General features: G+C 34.9%; 2 protein-coding genes across 4 annotated transcripts; both read left to right on the forward strand.

Moving 5' to 3' along the window:
* The first annotated feature begins 7,679 nt into the window (after positions 1 to 7,679).
* LOC126780705 (locomotion-related protein Hikaru genki) lies at positions 7,680 to 12,307 on the forward strand. 3 transcript variants are annotated; one of them, XM_050505339.1, is made up of 10 exons: positions 7,680 to 7,919; positions 8,858 to 8,949; positions 9,042 to 9,144; positions 9,233 to 9,336; positions 9,640 to 9,799; positions 9,984 to 10,154; positions 10,239 to 10,373; positions 11,003 to 11,146; positions 11,264 to 11,473; positions 11,582 to 12,307. In XM_050505339.1, exons 1-10 carry the CDS (start codon positions 7,787 to 7,789, stop codon positions 11,848 to 11,850), a joined length of 1,521 nt encoding a protein of 506 aa, XP_050361296.1. In that variant the 5' UTR covers positions 7,680 to 7,786; the 3' UTR covers positions 11,851 to 12,307. The 3 variants fall into 3 exon arrangements, with proteins under 3 accessions (XP_050361296.1, XP_050361297.1, XP_050361298.1); XM_050505340.1 differs by having other exon boundaries at positions 9,248 to 9,336; XM_050505341.1 differs by lacking the exon at positions 10,239 to 10,373.
* A 1,238-nt stretch (positions 12,308 to 13,545) lies between these two features.
* LOC126780701 (glycosyltransferase 25 family member) lies at positions 13,546 to 20,704 on the forward strand. Its single transcript, XM_050505334.1, has 10 exons — positions 13,546 to 13,972; positions 17,556 to 17,787; positions 17,879 to 17,994; positions 18,071 to 18,303; positions 18,389 to 18,695; positions 18,765 to 18,839; positions 18,910 to 18,967; positions 19,043 to 19,164; positions 19,304 to 19,498; positions 19,593 to 20,704. The coding sequence occupies exons 1-10, from the start codon at positions 13,773 to 13,775 to the stop codon at positions 19,756 to 19,758; spliced, it is 1,704 nt and encodes a 567-aa protein (XP_050361291.1). The 5' UTR covers positions 13,546 to 13,772; the 3' UTR covers positions 19,759 to 20,704.
* The last annotated feature ends 633 nt before the right edge of the window (positions 20,705 to 21,337 follow it).

Here is a 21,337-nt window from a genome sequence, read left to right on the forward strand (position 1 = left end):
ATATCTATAATAAAATTTTATCATCAATTTGTTATTCTGAGCTTATATTCCCAAGGCAATTATTTTCTTTTAATATATTCGGACGTATTGACTTATTTTTGTTTTTTATTTTTTACTTTATATTATTTTTGTTACCTTTTGTATTATTGGTACCTACTATTTGTTCAAGACAACCCTGAATTTTTTTGATTTATTGCCGCCATCTGTTTTCTTGTTAACTTATCTTTGTATTTAAAGCGACAGTTATTTATTTCACTAAATGTCTTGTAACTTTTAATTTCTAGATATATATTTTTCCCATTTTTCTAGTTCAGCAACTCTTTTTTCTCTTTTTTAACATTTTCTACCTCTACCTCTGACTCTCAAGAATCTGTTTCAAAATTTCTAGTTTCGCAATTTAGTGTCATTTTTTAAGATTGATTATATTTTATCGGCGATAAATGTCAGTAATTTGGTCTTCTTCAATAATATGCAACAGTTCTGCAAGGCTTTCAGAAGACCTTGAATGTGATTGGGAATCACTTAAGTTCTACATCAGATGATATAATTTAGTTTTCTACCGTGTGTGGCGTACTATAAGAACACGAAAAAAATCTAAACATGTGTCTATATTTATAGCTATGATTGCTAATGACGATTATAATTGCTTGTCCGAATCACGCACTCCAAGATTTTCTTGAATCCATTCTTCGTCTGAAAAATACTCGATAAACAAACCAGATTTTTACATAAGCCTGAAAAATCATTAAGGACATTTGCAAAAAAAAAAAAACTAAACTTAATAATTTGTCGTCAGCTATTATTATATTTCACTAAGATTCGGTAATAGGTAAACAGTAATTACCTAAATTGTAACATTGAAATGCGAAGAGGTGTAATTTCTCTAATCTAGATATATAATAAATCTGTAACTGATCGCTGTTTGTACATGGAAGATATATGAGTAAAGCAATTACCTTTAATTGCCTTTATAAACGCAATATAACAATGATTGTTAAAATATTTGTCGGTTTGTCTGTGCGTTTGTGCACGCTTATCTTAGAAACGGCTTAAAGGATTTAAGTACGGTTTTCACTAATGTGTTGAGGCTAACTTAACTTAAAATTTTTATTTCAATCGGTTCATAAAAAATAAAGTTATGTCAATTTAAAGAATCGCGTCGAACATTTATTCGATACAATTGCTATAAAATAATAAACTTTAAATGCTATAAAATTTAAACTTCTAATGTAAGTTGAACTCAGATCTATATGATCTATCATACTAAATAGTGGTCAGCTTATGCGGGTATATGTCGGTTAACTGTCTTAATATATCTATCTTTTAAAGTTGATTACAACTTTTTGTATGGTAATCAAAGTTGTTCTAAAATTACGCATTATTTACAAAGTCGTTTTTATAAAATATTTATTCTTATGAAAGGATATCGAGATAAGATCATAGACAATTTTTAGTACTTTTTATAGTTTTGACATATTACAACGGGTAGTTGAATAGGGCGTTTGAAAATACCCATACATACATACGTATTTATTTTCGGTTTGTAAATAACTTTTTAAGATAAAGGTTATAGGTTAGGTAGGTATTTCGTTTCGTTGCCGCACATACGTTTTTTTCATGGTTTTGTTAAATTTATACTTAATCGGTTAATTTGACAAGTGAAGTAAAGCCTTAAATGTATACCTACTAATAAAAATTAAAAATAGTTAAAAATAGTACAAATCGCGACCGCGTGGAATGGTAGCAAGAATGCAAGCAGCAATTCTCCCTTTGAATAACAATTCCGATTCTATGGGCGAAAAATGAACCAGTTACGTAAGTGAAAACGTAAGTTTTAATTTTAAAGGATACAATTTCCTGTAAATGTATCGTTTGCAGTTACAATAAATAATGTAGAGGGAAAGACATTCAATTATGTCGGAATAGATTTAAGATTGATGTTTTGCTCATTTATGTTGCCACTTGCCCCTATCTAGATCCGGGTGCAGCAAAAACCGAATAAATAATAATATCCCACGAAAATAAAACTAAATTTGTTGTATATACTGAAATATTAAGAGTCTGCTCTTAGTGACACCAAGATTTCAACCTGCAGCTGTTCCAAGAACTTGAAATTTAATTAACTGCTTTTTAGATAAAAACGGATGGACTTAGGGATTTATAGGACTTATGGATTTTTAGAATTGAAAATATGGTCAATTTTTATTTTTTCTAATTTTCAAAAACCCACTTATTGATTTCATAACAAAAAATCAAAAAAAAAAACGGTCGATCAGCCGGTGTCACTACCGTGTAAAATCCCGAAGTAGGACTTGGGATTTTTCGAATCGGAACACCCAATCCAATTTTTTTATGATCTCAAAAAATCATATTTAAATTATAAGAAATAATAGCGAAAAAAAATTAATGATATGATTTTTTTACGATATTTAAAGTTACGAGGTCTTAAATTATTTTCGGAAACGACCGATCGACGCGTAACGTTATATCGCTCGTCGTCGCTAGCCCATCCATAGAATTTAGCCAATATTTTTGCATTATTCTAGCATTATTTTTTTATTGTATAGTAGTTTAGGAGGAGGCCTTGTAGGCCTAGTAAAATAAAACTTCTTGATGTAGAATCGTAGAACGGTGCAATGATGGAATGATTTATTGAAAAAAAAGGATCGAGTTAATAGTATATATACAAAAAGTGAAGTAAAAATTAACCAATTAACCGATTGAATTAAATAAGAAGATGTAAGAAATAATATCAAACGCGTACGACTACATTAAAAGTAGGGATTTTTATTGGCGCGTAAAAACATGTTTGGCGTCTTAGTCTCGCGCTTAATGCCCCTCTATCGACGATTCGCGGCTGTTACTATAAATACTGATTTTCCAAGCCGACTCGTAGGTGTCCTAAGCACGTCCTAACACGACCCAGTCGATTGACTCACCGCTGTCAACCTCTGTTAGGGAACACAAACAGTACTCACCGACCACGCTGGCAGGGTCGTTGACCTTCGTTCGTTACCTCCCGTCGACGCTTAGGCGTATGACAGCGTTTAAATTGCACACGTCTTTCATCCTTCCGACGCTTCCTCGCCGTGGAACGGCTTAGGAAGCCGAGGTCCGGCCTCACAGGAGGCACCTTTAGGACGGCCGTATGTCTTGAGTCCCTTATGTGGGCTCAACATCCGGCTTGAGTTCAACTCGTCCATCGTTATCGCATTCAGTCAGTTCGAGCGGCGCGCGGAGTGAAGATGTGTGACAAGAAGTCAGCAAGTCAAGTTGTGTTCGTTGAAGTAGTGAAACCAATAGAAGCGACGATTATTATATGGAGATAAAAACAGTCCTTTTAAGAGCTTGACATTACGTCATTGCATGCTGCTTCTTGTTTCAAATAAACAGTTCTTTTCAGAGCTATTCATTGTTCCAAATTATAACGTCATAATATATTGCGGCATGGTGTGTGTATTCTTGTTGCTATGTCGTAACGACGTACTACTACAGTACTATTGCGTACTAATTTAACAAATAGAACTCAGGAAAAACACTTTTTTCCTTATACTTTTATTATAAACAAAGCAAATAGATTTATTGTCGAGAAGAGCATGTTATTGTAAGTATATTTATTTGTTGTATTTTTAAGTTTTTTGGTCAAGGATCAAACAATTAATTTTTACAAGCCAGTTATAGGTATTCGTTTGATATAAATATAATTCAGAATGTTTGTAATAACGGTCTTGTTGAAGATCGATAATATTGTCATAGGATAAATTAGTAGTAGTATTAATGAAAAATGCATTTCAACGTAAATTTTTAATCTTAAATATGATTTATGAAAAATACCGTATCATCAATGGAAGTTAAAAGTTGAAAAATCCTTAATGGCTGTGACCAATTGAAATTGATTTATACCATATTGTGTTTCTTTGAAAGACAAATACGTAGTCTAACATATTACGTATAATACAAATGAAGTCAAATAATTCTTTATTCAAATAGGCTTATAAGGGCACTTTTGAATCGCCATGTTAGAGTATTGAATTAAATGTAAAGCGGTGATCTTCTAGTTTACTTGACTCACCGATGAGCTGAAGCAGTTGAGTCTAAGGAGACTCAACAACAACCAAAATTAGCAATCAGTCTAGACGTAGAGAAAGCTTTTGATCGGGTTTGGCAGAAAGTGTCTTTAGCCATACCCGATCAAAGGCTAACTTCTTTTCTATGGGCATCATAGTAAATAATGCAACTGGATCACTAGTTTTTCAAGATCGGACCAGCAAGGTCGCTGTCGACGGTGCATGCTCTGATTTAAATTCGTCAATTCTGATGTCTCACATGGCCGCGCTATTATTTGTTGGGAATACGTCAATGAGTATCGGAATAAACATGACTGTGTCTGAAATCGAACCTGTACTAACCAGTCTCGGCCTGGTGCGACTAAAAATGGTAATAACGACTCAAGTTTGCGCGTTAAAAAGTCAATTTTGTCATTTCCCTTCATTTTGATAATACTTCCCTCGCTGCCACAGCCAGTATCGGGCCGTTCAGTTCCGTTGTCAATTTTTTTTTTCTTTCCGGTAGATCCTCTTTCCGAACCGGTGGACGATTATAAGTGTTCGAATAAAAAAATTGATTTGAATTGGAAGGTAAAGCCAAATCGGCCTCTAAAAGCTTTGTGTGGTCAACAAAGAGAAACACTACTTCAAGTCGGCTTATCGTCTGAAACTCTACAAGGCGCAAATTCAGCCCCATATGGGGCTCCTCCATATGGGGTACTGTTCTCATTTCTAAAAGAGATCGATGTTGAATCTCTCTGCATCTTCTATCATCAACAGCACCATTTTTAAGGCATTTCTTGCCTCGCACAACCATTCTGCGGAACCAGCTATCCCGGCGACTTTTCTGAACCGTTATAACATAGAAACCTTCAAAGAAAGAGCTTACACATTTTTTAAAGTCTGGCAAAGCTCTTGCTAGCACTCCGGTTTTGCAGGTGTTCTTGGATGGTGGTAATCACTCTCCATCAGGTAAACCTCCTGCCTGTTTGCCCCCTTTTACATAAAAAAGGTTTCTTCCAGTAGCAGGTTATTTCACTACAAGCAGGCCCCTTACTTCTCTATGTGACCAATGCCATAATATGTTTGAATTCTCCTTTGCTCACCGGACATCCTTCACATTCGAAATTGTTGATTTTATTTGCATTTTCATCACAAGCAAATATGCAATGATAATACACATTTGCTTGTGTACTACGGTATACAGCGTATATTCCCTTTTCGCCTGCCCAATTGTGTATGTAAAATAAATTATAGGAAATGTATATTATTTTCTATAATAATATTGTCTTCTATCTAAAGTGGAAAGATGAAAGCACTAGTATCTACATGAAGAGTAAGGACTTACGCCGATCCTATAATCTGCGTAAACAAAAGGTTAAAGTAAACAATAATAAAAAGCTCACTAATATATTTCGCATGATTTGTCGATTTGTTGATTGTGAATCCGCAATCATAAGATCGACTTTCGGTAGATTATTTATTAGTTTACGTGAAAATACTGCTTTTATTTTAGCATAAAACAATATATTAGTGATCGTTCTAATATAATTATAAGTGAATGAACGTTTGTGGGGCCTCAAATCACTAAAGGAGTTATATTTTGTATTTGTAAACAACAAAAAGGCGATGCAACGTTACTAGTCTAGTCATAACTCGGACGGAGCGAGAATTATGCGAGAGCGCCTAAATTGTTTATGTATAAAAAAAAGTTTACATGATATCATCATTTTTTTCACATTCGTTATTACAATCGTTTAACGATTATTTTAATACAAAAAAAAAAAAAAAAAATTTATTAACATCTTACTCATTACGTTTGCTAAACAAGTAAGGAGATGCCATAAACGGGTAGCAACTACAACTACCTAATGTCCATGTCCTTTGAGTGACAAACGTTACTACTGTATATGTTTGTATTTGTATATATTTTAAAGATATCCAAAATATACCATCTTCATTTTTGAAATCAGACCCTTATGAAAAAGAAGTAAAAGATTAAAGATTGAAGAAATGAAATACTTTGTAGATTGTTTAATTGTTAATTTTTCTTTTGTGAAGTGTAAAAGTCATTTACATCATGAAGTACTTCAATGATTTAACAATTAATATTATTATATTTACATGGTGTAGATCAATTAATAAGATTATTTTTGGTAAGATAACATAATATATTATCTAATGTATAACATGTAATGGGAAAGATGATTTTAAGAACAAAACGGCACAAATGTATTATAATAAAAGAAAAATCAAATAAATCAAAAAAATAATTGTGCTTATTACATTTTCTATCTTACTTAAAATAATAATTAAATATCAGTATTTTTAAACAATGCTTTTGTATTATTGTATCTGCTCGCAAAAAAAATTACCTCTATTATATTTATTTATTAAAATCTAAATGATTTATTCAAAAATATTAATATGAACGCTCTGTCATGTTTCTCGTAGCTTTTATTAAATTTGATGTTTACGTTTGTAAGTACAAAATCAAATTTATAGTTTATACTATTTTAATTCGTTCAACTGCTGACAGATGCCGCTATTTTCAAAACTTGTACCTTTTTTAGCTGAAATGTCACTCTATTTCTTACGTAGACAGAGAAACAAATAGACTAAGGGGCCGTGAAACCGCGATTGAGACAGAGATAGTTTGTTAATGTTGCGTATAATGTTGCCATAGTAACTGCATTCCCTGTTTTGGGTGATAAATAATTTTCAGGATTTAATTAAAACAAAATAAGTTTATTAAATGTTACTTTTTAATATTTATTATACTTTTTTTTAAATTAAATTATTTTTTTGGTTTCTAACTACACCCAAAAACTGTTGCATTGTTTGTTTTTGTTTCCGTTATCAGTAGTACTTCAGCATCTTTATATGGTACTGGATTAGCATTCTAATTAGATGTTGAAATCTAAAACACACAATTAAATTATTAATAAAGAATGGTTGCCACATATATTTCTATGTTAACCTCTTGACTCGGAATCTAATATTATTATAAATTCATGAAGAATGTTAAATGAAATGTCGTTAGGAAATTATAAATAGGAGAACGAATAAATTAAAATAACATATTTACATATAACGAAGCACTTTAGGTTATTATTGGACTCCGTATTTATGCTGGCAGCACTTACATGATAAACAATTATAGGTTATGAATGATAAAAACTGGAATTTCCTATTATCTTCAGGATTTTAATGCAATACAAGATTCCGTCATGCTATGGCATAAATAAACATCACTGAGAAATTATATTTAGGGACAAAATAGTCGTACTTACACGTAAACACACACCGGCAATTTCCTTCTTGCTATCACTTTAACATGAAATAATACGACAATGCACCATTGTATAACCTTCGATATGATATAAGGATTGTTTCTCGGCCTTTTCACTGATAAGAATCCTTTTCTAACATAAAAGTAAGCGAAAATTGAACAAAAAACACAATGAACGCACCAACTGTCAAGTTTGTTTCGCTACTCAAGTAGCGAAAAAATAAAAAACTTACTCTGTCTACGATTTCGTAATACCTATAATACTTTTCTGTGTATGAGTTATGACATTGACAGTTGACAACTTGACAGTTGAGTCACTCAGTGGCTCAATGTAGTGATCGCGGCTAGTTCGTTCGTTACTGTGGTTCGTTAGTGCTAGCGAATGCAGTAACATCGCACGAAAAAACAAACTTTCTATATGAATGTACTGATAAATGAATTTTAGTGGATGTTGATCCGTTATTACTTTTCCGGGTTGTGCACAACGATCAAAAATTTATACAAAATGAACAAGTTTCTGCTCCTATTGTTAATGGTCACGGCCGGCTACTGTTACAACAAGAATGAAACCATATCATCAGGTAAGACAAGTAGATCTGATTTTAATGTATTTCAAATAGTAATTGTTAAGAATACAGTTCATACACACATACCTATGTAACCCAAAGCAGACGCTTATTTTTAGAAAAATCTATAGAGGTAATCGATATCGTTACAAGGTGCAACTATGTGCGCAGGCGCGCTTACAAAGGAGCCATTTTGAGGATCCGAGTTCAGCTTCTGCTTATTGATTAAACTGTATGTTTGTACCTGCAACTTCAGTTAATTAATTTAATCCTTTATTTTATGTCAATCATGACCGGATTAAATACCCATAATTGGCTTCAGATGGAGAACTCCGGTCAACACAACAGAGACTAAGTTTTATATAAGCATTTAATTATGACGGCCCATTCTTAGTTGCACCAAGTTACACTCAGGAGCACTCATTGCACCAAGCTCACATCAAGTAAAATATTATATTTATGGAGTAAAATTAAAAAATTACAAAGTTAAAAGCGACAGTCACAAAACTGAATAAAACACACTTATTTTGTTTAAATTTTTGAAGCTATGGCTATTTTCTTTGATTTATGAAGGGTTAATACAGATTACTAGTTTAGTTAAATTTAAAAAAGGCTTATTAGTTTCATACTTTTCTTTAATTTTGCTTTTAAATATAGTCCCACGATGGAAACAATTATGCGACAAAGTTTGTTTTGTTTCGATATTTAAGAGAAAATTTCTCCGTTTTCCGCGTTCCTTCTTATTTTTCTCTATAATAAGCTTTATTCCCTAATCCATTATGGTAAAGTTTGTAATAAAAAACAACATTACAAATAAAATATTTTTTTACAGAAGGGTACAGTTTATTTTGAAATTGCTCTTGTATCATTTTATAAAGTGTATTATATAAAGAAAACATCAGTTTTAGATACTTCAAAGTTTATTTCCCCTTTAAAACATATTCATATTTCAGATGACTACAAATGCTCCCTTCCAGATGTCACTACTATCGACGATAACCTCGATATCACCAGGTTTAGGGCTGACTTCGCGAAGATATCTGAGGTGAGAAAATGTTTTAAGAGCAATTTATGTTACTGTATGTCTTAATAATTTCCATTTCTGGACCTGAGATTAAAAATATCTTAATGTCATAGGTCAAGTTCCCTGGACTCATCGGACCAACCAATGAACATCTTATTTGTAAAATAAAATGCATCGATGGAAACTGGGTGGGCCCACTTTGTTCCCAAACACCAAGTAAGTATTTCACGAGAATCTCATATTTCTTTTTATCAATTATTTTGTTCAATCCAAAAGAACAATGTTAAATTTAATTCAGTAACAGTTAAATCAATTACAGATGGTAGATTCCAGCCTGTCTTCCGTGAATGTCTGTATCGCAATCAAAACCCTTTATTAGCTGTTGCCTTTAAAAATGACTCTATATTGGTAAGTTAACATTTTGCATAAAATATTTACTTGAAATTCTCGAAACTTCTTTTACTTAAAGATAAGCCTTAATTCTTCAAACTTAAACTTTCAGAGTCAAAGCGACCGGTGAATATATGTAATGGTTAGTCACTTTAAAGTGTTTTTCATTCCACTACTTACTAATGACGACTTATTAATTGGTGGTGGTGTTATTGGTCGGCGCATATTTATATTTTACAAAACTAACATTGAACTGCTTTGTAAGAAAATAATATTGTAAATTGTTATTGTTTTGTTCTTAGACATGGTAATGTATTTCAGATTGATACCTACTTTCCACACGGCTCCGTGATAGTTGCCAGGTGCAAGCACTTTGGCTTGTACAAGCTCACCGGGGAAAACATGCTAAGGTGCGAGAATGGAGAGTGGTCTTCAAAGATGCCACAATGCGTCCCAACTTCTGTGATAACCAACTATACAGGTACCCAATGAAAAGTTATAACAGGAAAATATTCCTCATTATCACATAACAGCTACGCACCACTCGTGTGACCACATGTTCTATACTTTAAGAGACAATGCCTTTTCAGAAGACACTCTACATACTGATATTTTTACACCAAATACTTAACTTATTCAAGAACAATTTTAAAATGTTATCATAGGTGGCGCTCCGCCCACTATTCAGTATATAGCCGTGACCGGTTCTGCTATAGTGGAGCTGAGCGGCGAGCTGTACGTGTATCCAGGAAGCACGGTGTGGCTGGACTGCCTCTGGCCACAGTCCCTGGGCAAGCCGGACTGGAGCTGGACCCAAATGTACAGGCATTATGCTGGTAATGATACACACAAAACATTATCCAATACTGTAGGATGGGGGTAAGCGAACGACGATGATATACGTGTCAACGGTTCCGCAGCGTGGGCCAGCCAGACCGGCGAGACAGACCTGCACTACCGCCTCGTGCTGAACCGCGTCAGCGCCCGTCACAGCGACAGCTACACGTGCACCTCTCCCGCCGGGAACACCAACACGGTCGCCATTAAAGTTGTTAGTGAGTCTTCTTGCATGGCTGTTAAGAGCTTGAGCTTGGTGCTTTGGTGCCGTAGATCGTGACCGACGACCGACTTGTCATGTGCTTTCTAACTTGTGCTATGCGTTGTCAGTGTGCACTCTCTCTCTCGTTTCTCGTACAGGTCGCCGGTTTGTGTAAACCCGACAGTCGTTCTTGTTATAGTGAGCAGTTGATATGCCTTCCTCCGACAAGATTACTTTTAAAGTAAGTTTAATTGCATGCGTTTTGCGTCGCACTACAGCTACTACTAGTACTGCCACTGTTTGTAAGCTGTATTACTTTTATACCGCATATACAATTGAGTCCACTGCCGTGCAAATTGCTCAATATATAAATAAAAATTACGTTAATATTGGATTTGATTGTATTGTTTTATGTAGTTAGAAACTATTTAATTTAAAGTTTATTTACTATTCATAAAGTACAATTTATCTCGAGCTAGTCGATATCCTGATATTTTTTTTGATTGTCAATAATAATAATTGTATATAATAACAGTTTTGACATAATTGTACACCAGTGAGTTCTGTAACCGTAGCGAGTAAAGTGGGCAGCAGCGTAGCGCGACGCGGCCCGAGACGCTAATGGTGTCATGTTTTTGCTTCCAGACATAGTTTGTCCGCCGATTAACGTTTCGTCACCCCATGTTCATCAGTTCGCACAAGGCACGCGGCTGGGAAATGCTGTTCACTTCAGCTGTCAGCCGGGCTACCATCTCAATGGTTCTGCTATTGTCAACTGCATGGGTGACGGTGAGTCGCTTACTCCGATATACTATTGATCATATTAGGAAACTATGGGGATGTATAATATAACGTTTTTGTGTTTCGTATAAGTTATGATAAACGTATTATTCAATATCCTCCCAGGGCGTTGGTCATCGCAACCTCCTACATGTGTAGAAACGTTTTGTCCAGTGCTCCGAACGCTAGGTAACCACCTAAGCGTCGTAGAGTACAATTCATCTTATGGCGGACGCGCCGTTTTCGCTTGCTCGTGGGGGTATCGGCTCATTGGAGCCCCAGGGCTGGAATGTGAGCTTGATGGAAGATGGTCTGGCGAGATGCCGCACTGTATACGTGAGTATACAATACATAAACTTGGGACACAAGACCCTCGGCCTTGATGTGTATTGTGCTCTTTGGACAGCTAGCTACTACATGTGTAGTACCGTATGTCGCTTACAGCTATCTACTGCCCCGACCCGCTCGTGCCAGAGAATGGTCGCTTGTTAACAGCGGCGTCGGCGTCGTCTAAGGACGGCAAGTACCCCGTCGGCGATCTAATCGTATACTCGTGTGAAGAAGGTTACGAGATCGTTGGTGAATCTTCAATAGTGTGCACTGAAAATGGATTCTGGTCGCATCCCCCACCCTTCTGCTTACCTCCGTCAGAAATAAAAAAATCTGACACTATTTATATTGATAATACGACTCTTGTCAATTTTGAAGAATAACATACATAGCCTGCAAAGTATTTATACTAAACATATTTAGTAGGCGTTTTTAGAACATAAGAAAATTATATTGATATTATTGTTAAAAGTGATAGGTCTCCTTAAAATATATCTTTCTATATTGTACACTAAAGTTTATTCTACAGGATATATTCTTATATTTATTTAATATATACTTTGGAAAAAAGTTTACTATTTTATGAATGTTTCTCAAACGATATACTTTATGAAAAATGTCTAGAAATATAATAAATGATTAATATATTTAAGTAGCCATTCAAATTATAAAATAATAAATATGTCTGAATAATATATCAGTGAATATTTCATTTCAAACAAATTTGTACAAAAAATATGACAATCATATCCAGGGTGTGACTGTATTCAACTTTACAGCAAAGGGAAACTATTCATTACGACTTTAATTTTTATACAAATTTGTGTGAAAGAAGCTGTATAATAATAAGTATAATAAATAAAGTAATTGAAGCATGAACGTTTTTTAATTTATATGTAACATCAAAAAATCAATATGAAAAGGCGAAAATATACACCTTGGGGTAAAGTAATCTTTTGCTGCTGGAACATTCCTTGTTACTGTTTGCTTAACTTAACTTTTGAAGAACGTAATAAACAAGTGTTATTTTTCATTTTTTAGAGCATTTTGTGTGAATTTTGAAAACTATTTGTATACATAAATGTAGCTTGAAAAAAATATATCAATAACAGATTTGAAAAATCAGAAAGTATTTCATGTCCTCTTTTTTTAATATAACAAAGTTGGTGCAACTTAAGTAAGCCACGGTATCCAAATTATATCAACCATCATAAAATGTCAATGAAAGAAATGAAAAGAAGAAAATGTTTATTACATTTTAGAATATAGTTTTGTCTGGGATTTATTTTGATGAGTCACACTCAACTAGGATTGCCATCTGGCTGTTACTGTCAATACTATATCTGCAGGTATAGTATTGACAGTAACAGCCTGTTAATTTCCCATTGCTGGGCCTTCCTTTTGAGGAGAAGGTTTGGAGCTTATTCCACCACGCCGTTCCAATGCGGGTAGGTAGAATACATGTGGCAAAATTTCAATAAAATTAGACACATGCAGGACACGATCTTTTCCCTCACCGTAAAGCACGGCTTTGAATTATAAACAAAAATAAAGTATATTTACATTCAGTGGGGCTTGAACTCATAATCATCGGTTAAATTTCACGCGTTCTAACCACTAGGCCATCTCATCTAACTAACAAAAAAATTAAGGAAAGAGAATATTCCTCCAAGCAAATCAGAATTGAGCCTGCGACTTTTAAATCGATAGGCGGCCTTTACACAATTGCACTATTTATGCTTTAAACTTACTATTACTTGACTTTATTTATATCCGAAACATTTTTAAGCAAGCAGGACATGTAAGCTACATTACGGGCCTTTAATGACTTAACGACTTTAATGGCATAAGAAACGATGATAATGAAAACTGTCCTTGAAACCTTCTTTTTTAAATGTCTTCAATAGTTGCAATATTTATTGTATTGTAAGTTTATTTCAAATGATTCGAACCTGTGGCTTAAAAAAAGTTCTGGGAAACTATCGAATAACTAGGCTGTATGGTTTAGACTGTTGCCTAAACCAAATGGAATAACTAAACGAAACAAAAACAACATAATGTCAGAGTTCACACGGGCTGAAGGTCAACCTGTTGTCCTGGATTTCATTGATTTTGATTTGAGTTTGAGGCATTCATTGGCACAGCGCGCGTCGCAGTTTACGTTGTTTTGCGTTGTTGCCCCTAAATTATTTCATTAGTCAACCTCGAATCGTGAATAGGCGAAGACCGTGCTTAGTGAACGCGTAAAATAACTTAGTATACATTTTATTCTGAATTAAGTTAATTGTTTCTCTTCGTTTTCGCTATGGCAAACTATAAATCACAAGTGTTTCTTTTTTTAGTCGTCTTTGGGCGGTATATTGTTTGCCCTAGTAATGTTTACGAGCGTTCTTTAATGCCGCGAGTTGCAATTTCGATTTTAGCTCGGAATAAAGTTAATAGTTTACCGTATTTCTTGACGTGTCTCCGGCTATTGGACTACCCTAAAGATCGCATTGACATATGGTAAGTATAATAACTTACATCATTAGTATAACTGAATTTAGGCCATCTACTGCAATGCGGCGAATGCACTGCGCCTGCCCAGATCGATTGATTCCAGAACATGCGTACGCATCCTGAAAACGCCATCTTGTTACATGTATGCAATGTCCATTAGGTATTTATTTATATATATGTTTACTTTTATGTGCACACTATTTTCTTACTTGTATTGTTTCCTATAATCTATCCTATATATTTCCTATAATATATATATATATATATATATATATATGTATCTTTTACAATCGTGTTGTGTGCTTGTCAGCCACTGTTTTGACTTTTTGACTTCCACTAGATGATCTTGGAGAATAATTGCTTTGCTTTTCTGAGAAAATTCACATCAAGAAATCTTATTACATTCCAAAAAGCCTTTCACAGTTAAAAACGTAAATAGTTTCCATTGAATAGTGGGTCAAAAAACTACCAACTGCAATTTAGTTTGGACTTCTTGACCTCTATTGTTAAACAACTGTGATCCAGCATTCAATGCATTTAATATGTAGTCAGTTGAGGATTTTTTGTGTTTTCCACATCTATATTGTAATATTACATGATATGTCAACATATGGTATTACTTTGGCTATACAAGGCGAGGGATCAGATTTAGTTATTGCTTTTCTTTTTTTGGAAGTGTATCAATAGCTGTATTGAGCAAATAGGCACTCTTCTTTATAAAAAACAGAGGGTCACCTTGGGCTAATATTTTTTAGCGGCTGAAGCTCCAGTAAACTAAGTGCCTTTTAAATTGTCAAAAAAACTTTGTGTTTGCAATACAACACAGGTATAAATCAATCCCATTACTTTCAACAGCGTAAGGATGGAACATGTAGCAGTATCATACTAGTTATAATACAATAATAATAATGTTGAGGAACAACATGTTCAGCTAAATATCTTACTAACCGAGACTGTAGGGTGGCCGGTGTCTCGCCATATACCTTTTTTTTTTTATACAAATATACTGTCTTGTAGACCAAAAATACAGAAATAAAAACAAGTAAAACAAAAAAAGCAATCGCAGAAGCCTTTCCTTGTATAAGAAAAATATAATAAATTTAAATTCAGCACAAAACTTAAACAGTAAATAGTAATTATATTACTTTATAAGTAACGACACAACTGGGAACTTAAACAACCATCTACAGCCTTTTTCATAACAAAATAAACATTTCAATTTAGGCTTATGAACATCCAGAAAAAATAATCCTGCTAAGATTCATCCCCAGTGAGCGATCAATAAGCACAATACTTTTTTGTACAATAAATCATGATAAGATACAATATCTATGGCCAAGATTGAGTTAGTAAATTTAAGCAATTTTTAACAACGCCACTGCGGATTTAAAAAAAGAGTGAAATGTCTATCCCGTTCAAGGGAAACAACAATAACAAAGATAAAATTCCAACAAGAGTTGTATCTGACTAAAATTATCTTTTTTGTAACAAATGTACATACATTTTCTAAAAAGTACTTAGATTTTTTATTTATAAATGGTTTCTGATGAGGCGGAATATATCTGGAAAATAAAAAAAATAATATTCTTAATTCTGAAAATTAAAGTTGACATATTTTTTTATGCTGGAGGTGATAAGATTGGAATGAGGTTAAATTTCTAAACATATGTAGTAACCTGCTCTGGCTCAGATAAGTAGTTAATTGTTGCTTGTTTAGTTTTTATATATATATAAATAAGTATCTTGTGTAGAAAGTGTGGCAATATTAATTAATTATATATTAATTAATTAATTATAGTGACAACTTTTATAATGATGAATGAAGAAAATATGTCAGAGCTGAATAAGTTAAATCTTTGCTTAGGTTATTACAGAAATATTATTGTAAAAGAATATGTATTATATGGAATGACCTATGCCTATCATTTTAAAAAATATACTAAAATTCAAGGTTTATAGAAAGTAATAAATGATAGGGTTGTATGAACTGATTGAGGATTGTATAGATTACCAACTCAGAAGAGAGTAAATAACAAAAACATAATAAGAACGTTATGTCAGAGGTCATCTGGCCGGGCCGGACGTCCTGGATTTTATTGATTTAAATGTAGAGTCTGGGGTGCGGTGGGGCGGGGAAGAGAGGTGGTCTGCTGTTAATTCGCGCGTTGCGCTTGCTTTACCTGAGGCTGGAGCCGGTGAACGCGTTCATGCTCGTTTGCTTTTTAAGAGGTTATCGTGAACGTGTAGAATAACTTAGTTTACATTTTATTTTGAATTAAGTGAATTTTTCTGCTTCGTTTCCGCTATGGGTAACTATAAGTCACAAGTGTTTCTTTTTTTAGTCGTCTTTGGGCGGTATATTGTTTGCCCTAGTAATGTTTACGAGCGTTCTGTAATGCCGCGAGTTGCGATTTCGGTTTTAGCTCGGAATAAAGTTAATAGTTTGCCGTATTTCTTGACGTGCCTCCGGCTACTGGAATACCCAAAAGAGCGGATTGACCTTTGGTAAGCATAATAACTTCTAGCAGAAGAAGATACACAAATACACACAGATAGAGACAGAGATAAACAAATCTTTAGATTTACATACATGTTCCAATGCTCTGCTGCTATATTATGCATCAGAAATCGTTCCCCATTAATGTATATTATTTATCATATAACACTTATTCACATAACTACTTACATCCGCTTTAATTTTACTTTGAAAATTCTGATAACAATAAAACCGAAATTCAAAACGCCAAATTTTTCACGAATTCATAATGAATGCTATAGATTATTCACGATCTCGGCCAATGATATCCCGTCAATATAATTGAGTCAAGTGGTTTATTGTTCTGTACTCTTCCTGTGATTGAAACTCGCTGTACATGACCACTTAAATCTGCATCGATCTAACCTAAAAATCTAAAAATCTGCCTGATGAATATAATTTAGGTCATTTACTGCAGTACGGCGAATGCACTGCGCTCTGCCGAGATCGATTGATTCCGAGTACAAGTCTACGCAATACGTCATTTCGTTTCTTCTAAAATATATCAATCTGAAGTATTTAGTGAAGGTGCCTTACTCATAAGAAATGCAAGCTGGTTTACAGGAATAAACTAAAAATTAGGGCATTATATTTCATTTATAATCGACTTATATAATTACATACGTTTGAAGGAATATTAAGCAGGACCATAATTACAACATTCTAGGAGTTAATTTCGTAAAACACACTCGATAATGACCAAGTTTAACTTCCGCCCATTAAAACTTTGTTTAAATGTTAATAGCATTTGGGTAGAGGTTTCTTACATTTTGTCAACGCAATGTGCTAACAGTATAGAGCTAAGCTACTTGTAAAATAATTATAATGAAAGAGTCCTTGCAACGCATTCCGGGCGCTAGCTGTTAAACAACTTATCTCGTAACAACCTTTAGTTAATTATTAATAGCGTACTATTCTGTAATGTTAAACTTATATCGTAACCGCGTTTGTAGATCGGCTCGGAAAATTCGTTTGATACACGTTTTTACAACAAACGAGTGAAACGACTTCACCTGCTTTAATAGTTTATAATATTTAATATTATATTTACAGGATTCAAACCGAAAATAATTATGACGAGACGGACGAAATACTCCACAAATGGGCTGAAAGGTATAAGCATTTGTACCATTCATTTCAACTACACTCTTTTGTGTCATCCGAGCCCCAGGAAGGTAATAACGAGGTCAAAGTTATCTGGAATACGGCTCAGTACAAACATGTCTCTAAGTTGAGGGAGGAAGCACTGAACTTTGCGAGGGACATCCGGGCTGATTATCTCTTTGTAAGTGGGAAAGCAGTAATTACGATTTCAATTGTGATTTGCGGCAGTGCCTGGTCAGTGCATGCCATCTTATACCTGTTTTAATTATCAGATGTTGGACGCGGACGTGATCCTGACGGAACCTGATACTTTAAAGATTCTCGTCGGTCGCAGATACAAGATTGTAGCTCCAATGCTTTTATCGGATGGAATGTATTCCAACTTCTGGTTAGTTGAGTACGAGTACCTTATTGCGCCTATTTCGCGTTTCCTCCTCCAGTCTCACCTGTAAGTTTCGTTTCAGGGCCGGCGACACGAAGGATTATTCCTACGAGAGATCTTCTTACTTTAAGAAGTTTTTTAAAAGGGATATACTTTATCTCGGATGTCACAACGTCCCAGCGGTACATTCCGCGGTTCTGATCTCGCTAACAAACGAGTCGTCCAAATATCTTACCTATTATCCCGAAAAGAATTCGGGCTACATGGACTACGGCGATGACGTCTCAAACTTCGCAGCGAGCGCGAACCGCGCAGGTATGTCTTCACTTATAAGTAGTACACCTGAGGCACTAAGCCAACAAAGCACGTCCTGCTAAACGATATAAACGTTCTTCCAAAGGTTCCAAGATTATGCTGTGTAACGATCAGTTGTATGGCTTTACCACCATGCCGAGCGACGACAACGAACTTGTAAAGGAGGCACAAAGATTTCTCAACTTGAAGGTGGACGCGTTGGGGAACGAAGTCGAGTTCCCTCTGGACTCTTATCTGAAGAAGTACGTGACGTACCCAAAGCGCTCCAGGCTAGGGTGTAATATGGTATACATGATTAATCTCGAACGACGGCCGGCCAGGAAGAAGCTGATGATGAAGACTTTCAAAGAACTCGGAATAGATGTAAAAAGGCTACCCGCTGTGGATGGAATGTACGTAGAGTCGTTCACTCAGTGCTCTTAGCGCCACTGATTTAAATTAACTGTATATTTTACTTTTAGAATGCTCAATTCGACCACAATGCGACGCTTGAACTTACAGTTTATGCCTGGTTACGAAGACCCCTACCATAAGAGGTAATTTTAGCGTTCGGGTGACGTCCATATATGTCATTTCGACAATAAGTAACAACCTATCCATTTTCAGACCAATGAAAGCGGGCGAAATAGGATGTTTCCTGAGCCACTACAACATCTGGAAGAAGGTAATCACAGTGTTCCACGAATGGACAGCGACTGCCAGTTGAAAAGGAACGTCTCTAATGAAACTGTTTCCACAGATCGTTAGCAGGAAGTACTCTCTGACCATGGTTCTCGAAGACGACGCACGTTTCTCGCCTAACTTCCGCGACAGCTACTTTAAAATGCTGATCGAAGTTAAAAGGCTCGATTTTGATTTTATGTAAGTACAATGACAGTTCAACCGTCCCTAAATGTACGTTTAACATTCTATAAAACATTAAGTGTAATCTTTAAATTGATTAAAAATATAATTATAAATAATAATTGTAAAAACGATAACAAATATATGTCTTCATTAGATACTTGGGAAGGAAGATAATGACGGACGGTGAGGAACGAATCACTGCTCACACGACTCGGCCGGGTTACTCGTACTGGACTGTGGGCTACTTGCTGACTGACAGGGGAGCTAAGAAGCTTCTCGAGGCCAAGCCTCTTCAGAACATGTTGCCAGTCGACGAGTTCCTTCCCATCATGTTCGACCAGCACCCGAAGTGAGTACCGACGCCCTCCGACTGAAACAACACTATTATAATTGTTCCCGCACTTATCGAAGCTGTATACTCAACATAACTTTATTTTTTCAAGTTCGACGTGGAAATCTTACTTTCCGAAGCGCGACCTCATAGCTCTCTCCGCGCATCCGCTTCTGGTCCAGCCCACACACTACACCGGCATGCCGGGCTACGTCAGCGACACGGAACTGTCCTCGATTGTCAATACCAGGACCTACCTGTCACGTAGAGATCTTTAAAGATTTTGACGATACTACTTGCGGATACTTTCAGATTTACGATTTAGCTCATTAAATACCGTTGTCACCCCCTTCAATGGGTGTAGCTTGTAACTTTTAAATTCTCGATGTTAAATGTAACTTATTCCAATGTATGGATCGCTCTGATGTGTTGCGCGCGCGCAGATCTCGAACGCGGATGCGACTTTTAGTAATTATTTTCCATTCTATTATTCATAGGAATAACACATACGACGTAATTTTATATAATAAAAATAAGGTAATTTCTTCTGGGGTAGGATGGCCTCCTTAACAGGTTAACACCCCTCCCACCTCTTCAAATTGATCCTTAAACTTTTTGACTTATACAAAAAAATGCCAAAAACGCATCAATTATTTATATTAAAATTTATAACTGTTTATAAATATCTTACTTAACTTTAATTTTTTTTTGTATATTCTCTATTATGATGTTATATTTTTATAAAAATTTACACAATGACTGATTGTAGTTATTTTACGTACACATGTATCTATAAATTAAAATATATTATTTACACTGTTTAACAAATGCATTTATAGTGTTAATATTTTACAATAAGTCTCGTTTTCTAAAACATATTTGTTATATCTTCGGAGTACCTAATTGTTATATCGCTTAGTACTTACATATTTTGAGTCGACCTTATGCTACGTTTCATTTTGTGCGTTTTTTGTTTGCGTTGCTTATTATAAATAAACTTCAACCGCGATACTATCGTTTGCCGAGAGTAGGCGCAGTATTATAACCTTAGAAATTAGTCAATATTATAATGTGGATTGTTGCGACAAAACCGCACAAACTTAAACGTAGAATATAATAACAAAATAGTAAAATAAAATAGTGCTAGTCGTTTATGCCATTCTTGTATTTTATGTGCCATGAATATGTTCCTAGGTGTTAATTAAACGCAAAGTAAAAACCAAACTTGTGTTTCATTTAACCCAACAAGCAAATGTCATATGCTATTTACATTATCTAAAAACATTGAGATACACTATCCGGAGGCATCGTTGTTATTTATTGATAATTTAGTGCGCAATAGAACAAGATGGCGGATGGACTGTATACAGAAGCAGAATGCGGAGAGCCGGGGCTTCGGCGCACCGCGGCGGATCCGCGCTTTTAACGAAAGAGTAGAAATAACATATTAGCATAACATAACTGGGTTTGAAGTCACAATACCGGCTGTGTTACTTAGTGCTATTATAGAATATTGCCAAGCGGGTCCTAATTCACTAAATCATTCACATGTTTACCATTCCATCGATCGAATCGATCAGTGCAACAAATAGTGAGTGTTTAATTGACCGGAAGTAAACCAGAGCATGCAGTAATCTTTTTATAAATTATTTCATACATTAATCTCCATACAGTATTTAAACGTGTAAAGCATTAATACCTCGGCGCAGTTTGCCCATATCGTATATCCGTTCATAAATTGGCACACTCCACATTTAGGTTGGAACAGCAGTCCATCATACAAAGATAACCAAACGAGTCTGCCTCAAGCTCACCGTATTTATTTTGTTGTAAACTATTTTTTTTTATAATGATGAC

This window comes from Nymphalis io, chromosome Z (genome assembly GCF_905147045.1).
Source record: "Nymphalis io chromosome Z, ilAglIoxx1.1, whole genome shotgun sequence".
Classification (NCBI taxonomy): Eukaryota; Metazoa; Arthropoda; class Insecta; order Lepidoptera; family Nymphalidae; genus Nymphalis; species Nymphalis io.